The sequence below is a fragment of the Trachurus japonicus genome, chromosome 7 (genome assembly GCF_045865225.1).
Source record: "Trachurus japonicus isolate A0001 chromosome 7, Traja_1.0".
Taxonomy (NCBI): domain Eukaryota; kingdom Metazoa; phylum Chordata; class Actinopteri; order Carangiformes; family Carangidae; genus Trachurus; species Trachurus japonicus.
Genome location: NC_140913.1, coordinates 26,662,106 through 26,679,548, shown reverse-complemented (window position 1 = coordinate 26,679,548; position 17,443 = coordinate 26,662,106). Strand labels below are relative to the sequence as shown.

General features: G+C 39.2%; 2 protein-coding genes across 2 annotated transcripts; one reads left to right on the top strand and one right to left on the bottom strand.

Annotated features, from left to right (window-relative positions):
- Positions 1-75: 75 nt before the first annotated feature.
- Positions 76-2,868, bottom strand: spmip11 (sperm microtubule inner protein 11). The gene is made up of 4 exons (XM_085783136.1): positions 2,756-2,868; positions 972-1,133; positions 318-441; positions 76-217 (listed from the first exon to the last, which is right to left on the bottom strand). Exons 1-4 carry the CDS (start codon positions 2,832-2,834, stop codon positions 169-171), a joined length of 414 nt encoding a protein of 137 aa, XP_085639262.1. The 5' UTR covers positions 2,835-2,868; the 3' UTR covers positions 76-168.
- Positions 2,869-6,536: 3,668 nt separating this feature from the next.
- On the top strand, positions 6,537-16,824 carry LOC146984918 (polypeptide N-acetylgalactosaminyltransferase 6-like). The gene is made up of 11 exons (XM_085782560.1): positions 6,537-6,969; positions 8,195-8,655; positions 10,162-10,334; positions 12,179-12,328; positions 13,508-13,742; positions 14,507-14,624; positions 14,932-15,132; positions 15,253-15,372; positions 15,604-15,705; positions 15,971-16,129; positions 16,328-16,824. The coding sequence occupies exons 1-11, from the start codon at positions 6,949-6,951 to the stop codon at positions 16,439-16,441; spliced, it is 1,854 nt and encodes a 617-aa protein (XP_085638686.1). The 5' UTR covers positions 6,537-6,948; the 3' UTR covers positions 16,442-16,824.
- Positions 16,825-17,443: the final 619 nt, after the last annotated feature.

Here is a 17,443-nt window from a genome sequence, read left to right as displayed (position 1 = left end):
TTTAAACCTCAAAACTTCCCTAAACAACAGGACTAGAAATATTTAAAGAATCAGCGAAATCAATCTCTAAAAGTCGATCTGCTTTCAGTTTAATTTCAGAAATCCTCATTTAAACTGACACTGTTAGTGAATGTGAGGAGGAAGGAAAACAAAAGTGAACTGACGGCTTCAGAAAAGGCTGAACTCCCGGGCGGTCACCGTCATTTCTTTGACAAACCTGTGAAACCAACAGGAGGATTACTGTACACACCCAGATCTAGAAGAACACATGTAAACAAATGAAGATACACCATTAGATTTGGAAATGCTATACCCACTTGGTCATCTCGCTGTTCTTTCGGGGAAATCGTTGGACCTGCATCCACTTTTCAGGCCTCTCAGACAACGTCCATCCGTACCGCTGACCGTCGGTCACAGGGGTTGTGTACAGCTGGCTGGGAGCTGGAGAGAAGACGAGACTAGGGATGTCACGATTACTTGTTTTCACAATTAATCGCGGTATTAAACACCACAATTAATTGATCGTAAAGATTCCTAAATATACCGTTACTTTCCGAAAAAGATTATGGAACCATATCGGCAGATGTGGCGCCAAAGTAAAGGTAAATGCACAGATACTGGTCCATTTATCCAAATTAACACTGAATTGGTGGGAATTTAAATGTTAGTGTGTCATTTGTATTGTTAAAAAAAAAAAGATTAAGATTAACTTAAACATTTGGTATCGATGATAATTAATGACATGAATATTTCAAACACTTGCCCGGGGGATTAATAACTGGCCCTATATTAAGAGATGTAATTATATTTTAACTATATTTGATTTTACACATTTATAGTGTTGTGAAATGTATTGATGCATAGTAATAGTGATAATCGTAATACCGACATCCCTAGACGAGACCATAAGGCATTCACCACCTGTGATTTGTCAGATCTTGTCCAACATGTTTAAGTCCAAACCTACGTACATCTGGGCGTCTGAACCCGTTTGACCATCTCTTTGTATCGTCCATGGCTCCCGTGGTGGATGTCAGGGCTGTACGGGAGAGGCCGGAGGTCAACGCTGGGTCGGTCTTCACACTTGAGTTGTCCTTGAGGTGATCGAGGTGGTTCTCCTGTGATGTTAGTCTCTGCATTTGAACAGAAGTGTGACACGTTAATAAATCTGTGGCTGTTTCAAAAGAAACAAGAGTTCAAGTATAAACCCGAAGAGCGGTATTTTCCCAAGAGTGCAGTAGCCTACAATACGTATGTGGGATTTCATTAAATTATAAAAATATATCAAATGGTGGTGCCAATGGACAAAACGAGACATGGATATGAACATAAAACCCTAGTATTTGAGCTCTGATCTCAGTTGTATCTCTTGATTGACTGATTCAAATCAGCCACAATAAGACACAAAACAGCTCTAAAAAAAGACACAAAACCAAAACAAGGACACACAAAACAACTTCAAAGAGACACAAGGGCTGCAAAATGACCACGAAATGAACACAGAGATCCAAAACGACCACTATAAATCATAAAATAATTATTAAAAGCCACAATAAATGACCATTAAAAAACAAAATAAAAAATTACCCTATATAAAATACAAATGCCCACTTAGAAAAGAATTGACCATCAAAACAACACAAGATCACCACTAAAAAAGACACAAAATGAACACAGAGATCCAAAACAATCGCAAAAGACCATAAAATGTTAATAGACACAAATGGCCACACAAAACTCATGTTGAAGAACTAAAACACACGAATGCCGCGGTAAAAAGACACAAAATCACCACAAAAACACACAAACAACCACAACAAAAACCATACAGTAGGTGAGGTCAGGGCCGGCCCCTGGCATAAACACTCTGCGGTTGTTTAGGGCCACAGCCGTTAGGTGGGGGGCCACATGATCAGAAAGGTACCGGGGTTCATCAAGTCATTTAAACATCCTGAGGTGGGCACGTGCAGCTATGAGCTTTATATGTAATTTGAAGTCACTATTCAGCTTCTTTTATCTCACATTTGAGACATTTGGTGAAAATGGAATGGCAGAATGACAACATTTGTGCTCAAAAAGCAATCTTACAAAACTTCATTCTAGACTTGTTTTCTACACTTACATAGGATTACTGTATTCATATCCTATTTCAAGCACCAAAACAGTTCATTCTCATGACTGAAGGTGTGTTTTCACAAGGGATTTGACATTTTTCAAAAAGCAGACCTCAAATTTCCAGCATTTGGCCTAAATTATTTCTTTATACAGTGTTCTGGGGCAAATTGGCCTCAGTGTGCTTACAGCGGAGGTTCTAATATTTAGACATAAAACACTTCTATTTCTCTTAAAAAGATAAATTTAAGAAAATATGTAATAGTCGAGAAAATGGCCTCAAACCTCAGAGGGCATCAACACGTCTGTATTCAGTTTTAACCAGTGATTTGGTGTTTGCGCTTAGAGTGCAGGGCCACAAACAAAAATCTTGTTTAGGGGCCACCAAAATCCTAGGGCCGGCCCTGGGTGAGGTGGTGGCTTTCACACGTCCGACCGGCCCATTATCAATAATCGATCATCCTGTGTAGGCAGTTTGATAACTTCTAATCATCAGCAAACAATTAAATACCCTGATCCCCTGTCACCATCGTCAGTAGCTACCGGAGGAACCGTTAACTCAGCGGCCGCTCATCGTGCGCTGTGGCCGGGCTACAGTCGGTGGTAACTCCCGGTGTTTCCAGCAGCTCCAGCAGCTTCTTACCGTGGTAGTGAGGACTGACGATCATCTGGTCACCGATCGGGTTTTGATAACCGAGCTGAGTGAGGCCGAAGAAGGCCATCGTCCGACAACCGAGACTGACACACACACAGAGAGAGAGAGAGACACAGAGACACAGTGTAAATAAATAAATCACAACTTTAGGTTTGGACGTCACTATGGCAACGAGTCCTGCACTGCTGCACACCCGCGCGACTTCGTAGTGTCGACAGAATAACATCTGGGACAAAGACAATGTTCATATGGGAGAGCATGGTTACTACCTAGGAAATTTTTTGTTTCAAATACTGTAAGGTGCGAGAAGTGTCTCTGAAAATATTGCACAGATGTTATCCTCCAACCCAGTATCTGTATCCTCTTAACTCAACTATTGTAAAATATATAGCACATGTTTTACAGTCTATGGTTGATCCTCTCTGTTCCTTCTGTCATCGTACAGATGAATTGCTATGTCATCTCTTCTGGGATTGTCCCTTCAGTCAAACCTTCTGGTGCGACCTCAACCTTTTTTTGAATAGAAAATGAGATACCCCTTTTAAAATCAAAATTGAATTTATTTTATTTGGTCTTTTTGATAAGAAAATACCCACTAATAAATTATTTACTATCAACCGTCTTATTCTATTAGCAAAATTCCATAATAGGCTACATACCAGCAAATTTACAAAACAAAAACCTAACTTTTTTATCTTCATCTCTTACTGTAAATCATATCTGGACACACTTAGGCCTAATTTTTGCAAAAACTCCAAAGCTTTAAAAACTTTAGCCTTAGGCTATGTAATGAATTTGATTTATTTTAATTTATTTATTTTCTCTCTGTTGCTCTCTTTATTTGATTCATGCACTATTGTCATTATTATGTTGTTGTTTTTTACTTTGTTTTGTTATTTTCCCAAAGTGCATTACCTCGAGCATTCCGTGTTCCTATTGACAGTTGCCTTGTACACTACTTTGTGTAAATAAAGTTTATAAAATAAAATAAAAAATCATATGGGATAACCAGTGCCGGGTAGAGGTAGTTTAGTCTAAAATGTTGATCTGTCTTCCAATCTAACTTTAATTGTTAAGCTGCTGCATCCACAGTGGACCAAAAACATAAATAAAATACATCAGAAGGCTGTTACATGTTATTATTTTGAGTCTGAGGATCTATATCCTGTATCAGATGTTTTTTTCATTGGATTTCATTAAATAAAATTAGGCTACATAAATAAAACATGGGTAAAAATCAATAATTAATAATAATCAAATCAAACAAAGTAAATGCCCTACGTTGATTCTAAAAAACAAAGCAAAACCAACAAACAAACAAACAAAAAAACACACACAGACCCACAAAAACACACACATAGGACTCCTGGTTTTAAGTAGGCCTATTGTTTCTACTGGTGCTTATAACAAAGTTAATTTTCTTGCAGAAATTTTGAGTCAACTCATGTCATCATGGGAGTTGAACCCATGACTGTAAAATTAGAAGTCATAATATATCATAGGCTTCAGACAGAGCAAAACACGTCATCTAACTCTCTCTGGACACTGACATGAAGGAGCTGTCCACCTGTCTGTGTGCATCATCTGTATGAGTGAGTGTGGAGAGTCAGAGATAAACAACACATTCAGCTGGATAGATCAGTAGGTGATGGTATTGACTTTGGATTGGGAGGCTGCACGGGGACTTGGTTCCCAATCTTTTATATTTGCCTTCGTCAACAAGATTTGCAGAGGAAGCGCTTATACTTTCTTATAATGAATAGATGTGAAAAGTAATCGCTGTAATCACACTGCATTGTGCAGCTGTGTCATTATTAGTAAGTGAGTGAGGTATTGTGACGTAAGATAATGTAATGGTGGAGCTGAGGGCTTAATACAGTACATCCAGATGGGTATAGCTCTTTGGATAAAGCCATTGACTTTGGACTGGGAAGCTGCTGGGGTTCAAATCTCACTGATGGCTGCTGGTGTGGAAGAAGAAGATAAAAAATGATTTGGGCTCAGCCACATGCATCATTACACAAACATAACACAGTAATACATAGGAATTGCGTAAAACATGATTTGATATGTTATGTGTGTCTTCGCCCACAGGTCAGGGCCTCGGAGCATTAACCCCACGGCATTAGTTAAGCAACTAATAATCATATATGAGGGTGTATTCATTATTCAGAAAGCAGTCCTATCCATCCTCTGGTTTCACCTGTAACTATCTTCCCACTCTTTGATTTAGCTGTCATTAAACATTTGTCGGGTTTCCAAAAACAGCAAAGGGGCACAGACGAAGAGGCAGGGAGCGGTGTTACTGAACAAGGCGTGTATTTCACAAATTATTAATTACACATTACATTTTTTTCCTCGTTGGCTATAGGTGATTCTCTAAATACTGTGTTTCCTCCAGTGAAGCAGCACATGTTCATCTGCAGCTGCCTGGTTACAGTGTGTGTACTATGGGTTGTACTATACGTGTGTGTGTGTGTGTTTCCTCAGGTGGCTGTTGGCCTTTTTTATGACAGTAGTAATCTATACTGTGCGGTTGATTGCTGTATGACCTGTTTTCAGATGTGTAATTATAATGTCTTCCCTTCTTTCCCAGGATGTCACCACCTCTTCCAGCACCAACAAGTCTCTGTGTTTCACTCTGAGCACATGTCCCTGTTTCTCTCTGTCAGCTGAACCGCTCATACAGACGTTTTCTCTATATTTTTGCATATTTCTGTAAATGATATTTGTAAATAAACTTTGTAAACTCACTCCACTGCCACATAAATTAATTTCTTGTTTGATCACATGTCAGTAACTCTAATTTCATTCTGAAGCTTGGACTCATATAAACATTAAGTATATCTATCTCATAGTTCTGCATTTCTCGGGTTAAGTTCCTACCTACTGATAACTTTTAGATTCTGTCAGCTGGTAAATCTACGGTGGCTGTGAGAGTTCAAAGCGCAAAGCACATGCAGCAAATCACACCCTCTATTTCTGCAATAGTAGAAAAATCTATACCATGGCTTATCGGAAAGTTATGTGACAAATATGTATAGAAAGAGACATCACCTTAAAATTTTAACTCACATGTCTTAAGAGTTGCTCCATGTGCCGATAGTAGGATTGCTTGTCTTGGAGTCTGAAATGTCAAAAATAATAACACTAAAAACATTATGTAAATTCACGGTGCAATTTCTAACAGTATGGTGTTTTGTATTATTGTTAAAGAAATGACTATCAAGGATCTGCAATGTGATGTGATGTGATGTGTCCGGGACCAGTCTGATAAAACACCGGCTGTGACAAAGAAATAGTGCACAGCATAATAAAATCAGATCATTTCACGCACTTCCCCTTTTTTTGCAGATTAAACAAACATGATATGCTAACCAGTGAGTCTGACATGTACAGGCAAACATTGTTAATGTTGGACTGAGCCAGACTAAAGCTGCATGATTAACTCTGTTTCTGTTCGCTATAGGAGGGTGGCGACCTGGGCTACGGTCACTCCCTCCTGATTAAATACAATTAAGTTATCTTCAGTCATTCACAGCTCGTTTTATTCTGATAAATCTGACGAAATAAAATTAATAAATAACCACAGTCAAACTTAGTTGCATGGTTTCTAAGCTAAGTTTTCATGTTTAGACTACTATACATTTGTTAAGTTGTTGTTTTATTTTTTGGTTCTATTATTAATTAACCACAAACAGGGGTTTTACAGGGTCAGTTTTTACAGCCCAACAGTCAGTGTCATAAAAAAGCTTTTCAGTTCAGGTTCAAAGGAGACAGAACAAACTTGGACTATGAAAATACAATTTACATTTCAATAATTTGTTAGATGTACATATACATGTAGGCTATACTGACAAGTCACCATATGGAAGAGGCTTAACCCCATAGGTTTGTTACAGGGCTATTGGACACATTATAGGAAGTTGAACCTTAAGTCTTCACCTGTTGTACTGACTCACCTGTCTCTATCAGTTCCACTTTGAATAGGAGTGTGTGGTGTGGCTGGTTTATTGCAGCTGCAGAGACAGACAGCGCACAGCGGTGTAACCTTTAATATCCGACCGGTTGGAGCAGTCGCTCCTGTTGTTTTGTTTGATGGGACGAACAAGTCAGAGACGGAGAGAGAAAACGTTGTGAGGCATTCAGGTATAGGAGGCCACAGGTGGAAGAATGTGTCCATGTCCTGCAGCAAAATTACAGTAAGTACCGATTTAATCCTACATTGAATAAAGAATGGAAGAAAAGTTTGTCCTTTAATGTCTGACAAACATTTTGAGAATAGGTATTTTTTCCTCATGCATTAGGTGTAAATAAGGCTTTTCTCTCCAAATATTGTGACTAAACTTTATTAAATGGATGAATTTAGAAACACAGTAAACTAAAACGTTGTCTTAGGTTGATAGCATTGCACTTGATCACACTTTCTACAGGGATTCGTGTAAAATTGTTGCGTCCTTCTGTTAAACCTATGCGGTAAAATAGGCTACACCAACACTGTGGGATTAAAGGTAAAGGTAAAGGTAAAGGTACTTACAGTAGTTGATAAATCATATACAGAAGGTTTTTTTATGGAAAAGAAATATGGATCATGACATTAGAGTGTCACATGTCGGATCATCGTTTTTGCTGTATTGTGTGTTGCACGACGTCGCCGTGCGTCATGGGAGTCTCCTCAACATGAATGAGACTCTGCAGGGAAGCGCCCTGTCTCACCAGCGGGTAAATTAATCCTCCCATTCATCACTAACTTTGCCCCACAGTTTGATAATAGAGAGATATTTTTTTTTGCAGGTTGTTGTGCTGTACATCTCATAATTAAATCACATTTATCATATCATATGATTTATGGCGTTGCTTCCTTATTTGTTCAGCTGTGCGCAACGCCTTGATCCACTCAGCCTGTGTCAGGACGCACAGAGCGAGCAGGGGCTGGGCGCACTGTCTAGTCATTAAAAATTAATTTATAATCAATCTATGAATTCATTGTCGAACATCGTGCCCACAATTCACTAATTTATAATTGTCCCCGGATTTAAAAGGGAATAGGAGTTGGCACAGTGGCCACGACCGATCAAACAGCTATAGTGTGTAGCCTATGGACATCATGCACCTTTAGACAGCCGAAATAAAGGCCATTACGTGAAAATAAAATCTACACTGTGACCAAATATTGTAATCTGAACAGTATTTACCATAACTTCTAATCTGTAAAACTGGAAATTGCTTGTTACTTAACACCACAACTCAACAAAAAGATCAGTAGGCTATAAAATTATACACATACAAAACCCAACAAATATCACGTGTTTCTGCCTGTTTCTTCTTCTTTATAATTTTCTCTTCTTCTGAGAAAATTGAAATTTGTCATCTTTAATGTGTGCAACAAAGAGAAAATGATGATGATGTGTATTTGTCTCTTTCCAGCTGTATCTGGCTCAGTCCCTTCCTGTACATGCCATGCCTATTTGGTACCGTCGACTGGCCTTTAAGATTGCTGCTGGGATTTCCTGCTTTTTGTTTTTAAATTACATTATTTTTCAATACAACAATGGTAACGACGCACCGCTCCTCCCACCGATATCTCAACCACTTGGGGCACATGTGGAGAACCCTGGAGGACCAGATGTCCCACCACAGCTGGATCCTTCAGGTGCCAGGTGTCCTCATGGCTTTTACACCACCGAGGAGCTGAGGCCTCACCTCCAGAGGCCTCCGCAGGACTCTGGGGCTCCCGGTGCAAATGGAAAAGCCTTCATGCCATCCTCGTTGTCTCGTGAAGAACGTGATGAGAAGTTGCGTGGATTTGATAAAAACCAGTTCAACCAGTTTGTCAGTGACCGCATCTCTCTGCACCGTGACCTTGGGGATGACACGCGGCATCCAGAGTGAGTACCTCCGTGGTTGATCCTTATCTGTGCAGAGCATCAGTAGCTACCTGAGACACTAAACTAAACAAATCACAACTCTGCTCACACCAGTACATCTTTCCCAGAATAAAGAAATAAATTAGCTCCATAAAATACTTCTTTATAAAAGAAAAATATATTTATATAACTGTAGGGGAGACCGGGGATGATAGTAACACTTTTTGTTTGAGCAAGTGTAACTCAGTGGTTGTTGGTGCTAGAGATCTCAAATTTTGACATGTGGTACCCATATTTGTCTGCTGTAAATGACATACACTTGGACTTCTACTAAACCATCACAGATTATGTAAATTAATGTCAAACACAAAGAGGTATCTTGTTACAACCTACCCCAATACCGGGGTGAATTCTTGTAACACTACTTGAGGATGGATGTAACAATTATTATACTTAAAAAAAGATCCACACTTAAAGCAGAAGTAAGCGATCCGGTCGTTTTGGCTAACTTTCTGTCAGCCGATGGAGTTAGCAGTCCCCGTCCTCGTCCCTACGTCACCACATTCACGCGCATCCGTTGGCTGCACACACAGAGAGGACTGCCCCTTTATGCCATTCTCTCTCCTCATTGGATAAAGGTTGTAGTATACAAGGAAAGTTTTCTCCTCGTCTTACAGCAGAGCAGAGTGACTGACAGACCCGTGTTTCAGACCAAACACTCTATATAAGTGATTGCTGTCGGAAGATACAACTATTTAAGACTTATATTAACACAAACATTCAGCTTACTTCTGCTTTAAAATGTATGCAGGCACTTGAATAATAAAGAAGGAACCATAAACTTGTCAGAATACAAAAACAATGATAAAAAAAATAAATAGAAAGTATAAGTTAAATGCAATAATAATACATACAATAAAATAAATAAATATATATTAGCCTAAATAAAATAAAGAATAAACTGGTGTGTGTTGTGTGTGTGTGTGTGTGTGTTTTGTAGCCTTGGCGACTCGTCTCACAGATGTTCCTGGATGACTTAAGCTGCTCCCTTCTGGAGAACTTCTGCAGGGACACCCCTGTACACAAAATGTCAACATAAGGGGAACAGTTACAACCCTCCCCATGCCAGGCAGCCATTAAAAAGCTAACCATTTTTAGCATTTAGCTTCAAAGCTAGCACTAATGCAGCATATCAAATTAAACTAGAGAAACTACTACTTGAGCTTATGTAAGTGAAACAACTGTATCTACAACACAATGGACACTATGCAAAAAATAGTTGTGATGGAAATATTTACTTTCTTACCTGAAAAATCGTTTTTTGGCTCCAGAACAGACAGTTTTCAACTCAGAGACATGAGGCTTCACCTGTGAGCTCCATTTGTAAGTGGGCATGGACTGTATTGATCAAACTGAGAGTGTTACAACTATCCCTTTGTTTCAACCATCCCCGGTCTCCCCTACACCTTCTCTGTAGAATAAAATATGCACCTAATTGCAAATCTCTCTCCCGTGTGGCCCTGACAGCTGTCTGGAGCAGAGGTTCTGGCGGTGTCCAGGTCTCCCCACCACCACCGTCATCATAGTGTTTTACAACGAGGCCTGGTCCGCTCTGCTCAGGACCGTCTACAGTGTCCTACACACCGCTCCTGCTGCCCTGCTGACGGAGATACTACTGGTGGACGATGCCAGCACAGAGGGTAAGAGGAGTCACGCTGCAATAAGAATAGATACATGTCTTAGCCGACATCTTTTAGGTGGAGACTGAGGATGGATGTAACAAAGAGATGGTTGTAACAGCATCACTTTCACCAAGAAGGAATAACATTAGAGTTAGGTTGTGTGATGGATTTCATGTGTTGTTCACTCGCCCTTCCTGACCTTGCATGTAAATTTGCATGGCTGGGTGAAGAAGTGTGCAGGTTTAACAGATAAAACACACATTTTTAGCTGAGAACCTAATCTTTTGGACCAAGTTTGTTGATGTTGATTAGTACTGACACAGTTGAAATTTGAATTAGGTAACTTGTATTCGATGACAGCAGGTTCTTTCACTGATGTTCATTTCAAACCACCGTGCTGCTACAGTCAAACAATGGCTGACGGGTGGGGATGATTGTAACACCTTTTGCTTTAGTGTTGGCACATGCACAATACACTTCTATAGATGCATATTAGTGCGGTTTACCCCTTTCTGTTACAGTGTACCCTGGTAGTGGGGTAGGTTATAACAGTGGCACTTCTTGCATTTGACACCAAATAATGAATTATGTGATACAGTTGAAGAAGTTGAAGACATGGCTAGTTGTACAGTAGCAGACAAATGAGGGACTGTGCTATAAAACGGTTTTCTTGTCTATATACAACATCTATTGCACGTCTACCCTAGCCTCGTAAACCAGCCTCTCCCGGAAATGCATTTTAAATGAAATGAAATGCATTTCCAGGAGAGGCTGGTTTACGAGGCTACGTCTGCCCGTCCTGGGTGAGGGATCTCTCCTCATGCTCACCCTGATGTTTCTCCCATTTTTCTCTGTTAAAAGCGTTTCTGGGAGTTTTTCCTCAGTTGATGTGAGGGTCTAAAGGCAGAGGATGTTATGATGCCATGTAAAGCCCTTTGAGACAAACTGTTTGTAAAAAATGGGATATACAAATAAAATTGCCTTGCCTTGCCTTTGTATCAAAAATTTTAGTGCCCTTGAACGTCCTGCAAGTTATGGTAGCTGAGACAAAAAAACAAAGCAAAGCCAATGCAATAGCCTATTTCTAAAATGTACGAGCAGTGGGTCAATATTCACATATTTAGGTGTAATAAAATAAAATAAAAATTGAAAATTTCCCTGTCATTATTGAAATAACAAATGTATTAAAAGTAAAGTAGGAAAATGGCTCATTTGAGTGTTAATATCGGTAATATTTTATATTATTACAATCAACAACAGTGTATCAGTTGCATTTTATTTAATGAAACAGATGCCATTCAATTTACTTTTTATGTGTTTTAATTTTAATTTAGAAAATAATGAGCAGACCATCGTTTTCATATAATGTGATTAATAAATAGAAGGATATTTTCCTGCAGTATCCCACACAGACAAAGTGCTCAGATTAGGAGACACAGATTACTGAGATTCCTGTGAGATAAACTCAATTTGTGTACTAGTACTCTTAAAATATGTTATTTAAGATGGAAAATATTATTTCTGGTGCTGACATTACAGACAGGTTTTATTTGCTGAAATTAGTATCTTAACATGTCTATCTGTGACTGAATTAGGTCACTTACTGTGTGATTTGCAGTTTAAAGCCACTTTAACGAGTGTATTTCCATGAGTGTATTTCCATGAGTATCTAAAAATAGTAATCATTGATCTGCACAGCACTACGCCTGCACTGGAGAGAGCAAACCACAAGGTGGCAGTACAACCAATAATAAACATACTGTAAAAGGAGAGAGTAAAGAAACAATGCAACTCAGGTTGAAGCTCTCTCTCTCTCTCTGTATGGGATGCAGACTTACACTTGTTGAACCTCCTTTCTTCAGATCACCTGAAGAGCCGCCTGGATGAGTACGTGAAGCAGCTGAAGATAGTGCGTGTGTTACGACAGAGGGAGAGGAAAGGCTTGGTCTCAGCCAGACTGTTGGGGGCGCAGGCTGCACAAGGAGAGGTCCTCACCTTCCTGGATTCCCACTGTACGTATATGTAGAAGATAATGAGAAAAGCGCTGCTAACGTTCCTCAAATATAGGGGAGAGTGGGGTAAGTTGAGCCACTTTTTGTATTCAGGATCACTACATCAAGACAATTATAGTTTTGTTGCTAACTAACACATCTGCATATATTTCAGGATGTTTTGCATCCCTACAAATTAACAGAATGAGTGTAAATATAACTGTTTTTAAAATATAGCATGTTCAAAAAAAGTGGTCTTGTGACTCAAGTTACCCCATAAATGGCGTAAATTGACCATAGGAGTGGGGTAAATTGATCAACACCCCCTTCTTTCCTTCCATCCATCTCCTACCTCCCCCTTTACTTTATATTTCATCTGTCCAGGCTACAGGTGAACACAAACTGCAGGGACTTCCTGCTGAGCCACCAACTCACTGAGATTTGGGGAGTTTTGCAATTACGTGGCATCTTGGGAAGAATCCCAGATATTTTTCTTTGAAAGTTAAGTTTGGCACATTATAAACAATGTTCCCTGTTTATAGGAACATACTTACTGTAATCACAAACATACAGAATCTTGATTTAATCATTTGGACATATACAGCCAAAATGCATAAGTGTATAGGATAGGTGGCTCAACTTACCCCTGGCCAAATGGATCAACTTACCCCACAGCTACCTTAGCTTGGGTTTATTACTCCCACAGCTAAAATGGTGCAGTTTCATGCTAGGTTTACTACCTCATGTTGTAGCTCATAGATACCACAACCCATGTATAAAACAAATTTGCAATCATCTCTTTTGGTCTAAACACAATTCTCATGAAACTTATGATCGACAAAATTCACTCTTGAGAGTGAAAAATGATTTTTTTGGTCATAAATGTTAAACCACTTTACTCACGTGGTTCTAATCTTCACAGACTCCATGAAATGATGCCTGCCTCCCAAATATTTGGTCACATGCTAACTTTTTCCTATAGTTTCCTAGAAACAAGGGGTGGGTCATCTTACCCACTGGCTCATCTTAGCTACCCCACTCTCCCCTATTGGAAGTAGGTTTATCAACATCTCAATAAATGGGAACAACTAAGAATAATGTTTCTTAGTGGCCTTACAGTATGTTTTCTATGATAATACAAAATCTTACACATTAATTAGAAGTAAATGGTCCTGCAGTTACATCCCTGCTTCTTCATAGGCGAGTGCTTCACTGGGTGGCTGGAGCCTCTTCTAGCCCGGGTAGCAGAGGAGCCGACCGCTGTGGTGAGCCCGAGAATCGTCACGATCAACAAAGATCATCTTAAATTCAGTAAACCACTTCCTGGAGTGAAGTATTCCAGGAGAGGAAACTTTGACTGGCGACTCACGTTTAAATGGGAGTACGTCCCCAAAGAGGAGATGGACCGAAGGAGGAATGAGACATCTCCCATCAGGTAAGTTAATCAACATACACACAAACAGACACAACTGGCTGATTTTTGGATTTTGTCATGACTCAGGGAATATTGGAATATTATATAAATGATTTTGTACAAGAATCAATTCTGCAAAGTGACTGAGACCTTTGAACCTGAAGTAAAGTGACACTCAAACAGTCCATGTTATGGTGCTGATGGATTTGAGGTTGTTTAAATGTGTTATGTGCCTAATTCAGTGGAGAGAGTGAATGAGAAAGGGAAGATGGCACAGCCCTTATTGATGTTTTTTAATAATGATGAACAAGAGTGTTTGAGTCAAAACATTAAAGATGGCTCTATTCACACCAAAGTTTAACCTGTTCATTATTCAAGGCCCACAGCTCCTCAGCCAAGCTCCTATGACATCACCTGAAGTTTCTGAGGTAGGCTATCCCGCTAGCTGACAGGAAGTTAGCTCATTAGCACTAGTGGTTTGTTATGTTGGGAAACTGATTTTTTTTTTCTCGCTCAAAGCGTTAGATGAGGTGACAGTTAGCTACTTCTCTCTTGTCTGTGTGGTTAATATAGCAAAAATGGTGCGAGTAACCACTTAGCTTAGTTTAGCCCGGTTTTGTAACATGCATTTACCATCTGGACAAAATCTAATGTCTGAAAATTACAATTCACAGTTGCACATAATCAGATATCATTTGATACTGAGCTTAAAATCTACTGAAATAGTATTTACCAAACTGTTTCTTTAGATTGATTGTGACTAATGTGTGTGTTGTGTTTTGCAGAACACCTACCTTTGCTGGCGGCCTCTTTTCTATATCTAAATCATATTTTGAGCGTATGGGGACATACGATGACCAGATGGAGTTGTGGGGAGGTGAAAATCTGGAGATGTCCTTCAGGGTAAGAAGGTTTCAGTCTTTTCAAGTTTGTACAGATGGGTTACAAATTAAAGGAAGAGGCTGAAAAATTAACAGCCAATCACGATGATAATGCCTCATGTCCAAAAGACACAAGGGGCGACACCAAACAGTTTGAAATTAACACATTTTTGGACCTGATTAAACCATCACATAAGTTAATATCTTTTGAAAAAATGGTGAATGAAGAGGTCCAGTTGTTTTCCCCTTTTAATTTTTGTATAAACATGTTTACAAAGTGGTAGGCCTACTTTCCAGTCACCGTGTGCTGTGTGCCATCTCCACTGCAGGTCTGGCAATGTGGAGGTCAGCTAGAGATCATTCCTTGCTCTATTGTTGGGCACATTTTCCGCAAGAAGAACCCCCATGTTTTCCCCAACAGCTCTGCTATAATCACCCGCAACCTGGTCCGCGTGGCCGAGGTCTGGCTGGACGAGTTCAAGTGGATTTTCTATCGCATGGACAGGAAGGCTGCTCTGGTTTATGAACAGGTGAGCACAGATACACGGTATGTTTCCATCCTGGGACATCAGCCACACCATGCACATATTAATGATCTTGAAATACAGTACATGCTACCTGAACATGTTGTGTTTCTTTTGCTCCCACAGAATTCATTTGGAAATGTCACTGAACGTCATAAACTCAGAGAGAGACTGAAGTGCAAGGACTTCTCTTGGTACCTGGACAACATTGTTCCAGAGGCCTACATCCCTGAAATATATGGACAGGTGGGCCACATTATCAACACTCCTCTTTTTATTCCTATTTAAGTTAATTGTGGTTTAATTTTCACAATTTTACGTTTGGAAGAGATTGCTTCTTTATAATTTCCAGCCTCTATCATTTGTGGTCATCAGGAAGCTTGCATATACAGTACACAATATTAAAATAGACCAGACTGTTTTTATTACTTTCTAAATATTATTTGCCTCTTGAACACAATTTGGTTTTTTCTGCAGTTGGAAAACATTGGTTTGAAGTGCTGGCTGGATGTCGAGAGGACAAAAAAGCAACAGAAGATGGGAGCTCCAAAATTAATATGTGAAAAGTTTGGAGCACAGGTACATTAACTTTTGAAAAGAGAATAAAGGAATAAAGGAAACTTGTTTTTATCGCACAAAATTTTGTTTATTATTCAGATATTTTTTCTTTTCTTGTAAAAAATACTAAATATGTTCTGCTTTGTGGGACAGAAACTCAGAAGTAAGCAATCTAAAAAGGAAATAATCAGCATCATTAGGGTTGGGGACCAGTTTTAAATGAATTAATGGCAATGAGAGTTTTCTAACCCAACTAAAATACAATGTTTATTTGTGTGATTTGTAGTATTTTGATTACACGCGCCAGCATGAGGTACGACTGAACCCCGAAACTGAGATGTGTTTACATGCAAAGCCTGGAAAATCTCTGGTGTCTGTTCAACCGTGTCAATCGAAGATAAACATGTCATCTGTTGCACCCGAGCAAGTGTGGCTCTTCACACAGGTACAGCATGCACTTCTGCAACAACTCAGACAAACTCTGCAGCAACTCATGTTACAACACTGTTTCAATGTCCATTTCCACATTCTTGTCACTCTTTACCTCTGAGTTTGTTTCACAGTCTCTAATCTAAATCTAACCAACTCAGTTATGTTAGAGAACCTACAGTAATCGTATATTTTACATAATTGCTGTTTTCAGACAAACCAGCTGAAGAATCCGTCATCAGACAAGTGTTTGACAGTGGAAGGAGGTCAAGTGATCGTGACGAAATGCTCATCTACCAAACTCAGTCACAGCTGGGCCCTCATCTGACTTTTTTATGTGTATGTGTTTGTGTAATTCTGCCTTAAGGCAACTCTGGTGTAAAAGATTGAAAATGATATGAAGCTTCAGCAGGCTGAGCCAAAAAATGGAGAAAAACATCAAATGATATCATGCAAAGTTACATTATTTTTTAGTGCCATAGTATCTCTTTATGAAGATGTATACCTCCACTGCAACCGCGAATGGAAACACTGGCTATCTCAACACAAACTAGGTATTTTTGATTGTACAGAAAATTCTCTCTTCATCCGGCAAATTCAGACTTCTAAAGCCGTTTGGATAAACTTGAAATGATTAATTATTATAACTGTAAGTATATTTTTTTAATGTTTCTAAGCTTGAACTCTCTCTATTTTTTTAATAAAAGAAAAAAAGAATATGTGTCATTTCTCAGGCCTTCACAGTGTTAGAAAGAATGAACTGCATTCTGCTTGTACAGATGTTATCAAATCTATTTGCACAGTTACAGCAGGCAAGTCTCCAGAACAGAAATCAATGCATGTTTCAGTGATAACTTGTTATGTCAGGAAGAAAGTTAGGTAGCCTCACTGTCACGGTTAGTGCATGGGAAGATATCTGACAAGGTCATCAACAGGTCACTGCCATCAGGAAATACAACTGATATGAAGAGATTGATAAAACATGTTTACAAAGTCTTACAACTAAACAAAGCTGGAATCTGTATTCTTGGATTCTGAATTTCTGTGGTTTTAAATTTCAGCCTGTTATTCAGGAAATTCACCATCACACAGAGGGAGTTGGTTGGCAGTCATGTATAAAGTATCTGAAAAAAGTATCTGACAATTACTGCAGGCTACATAGGTTTCAAATTAATGCTATTAAATGTACTTTAGACACTTGGCAAAAGACAAATCACCAACACAAACTGGTGCATTCACTTGCAATCAAGGAGAATTGATTTGGAGCGTAAGAGAAAGTGTGTAGGCCATTGTATTTAGGAAATATTGTGGAATGAAAATACTACAGTAC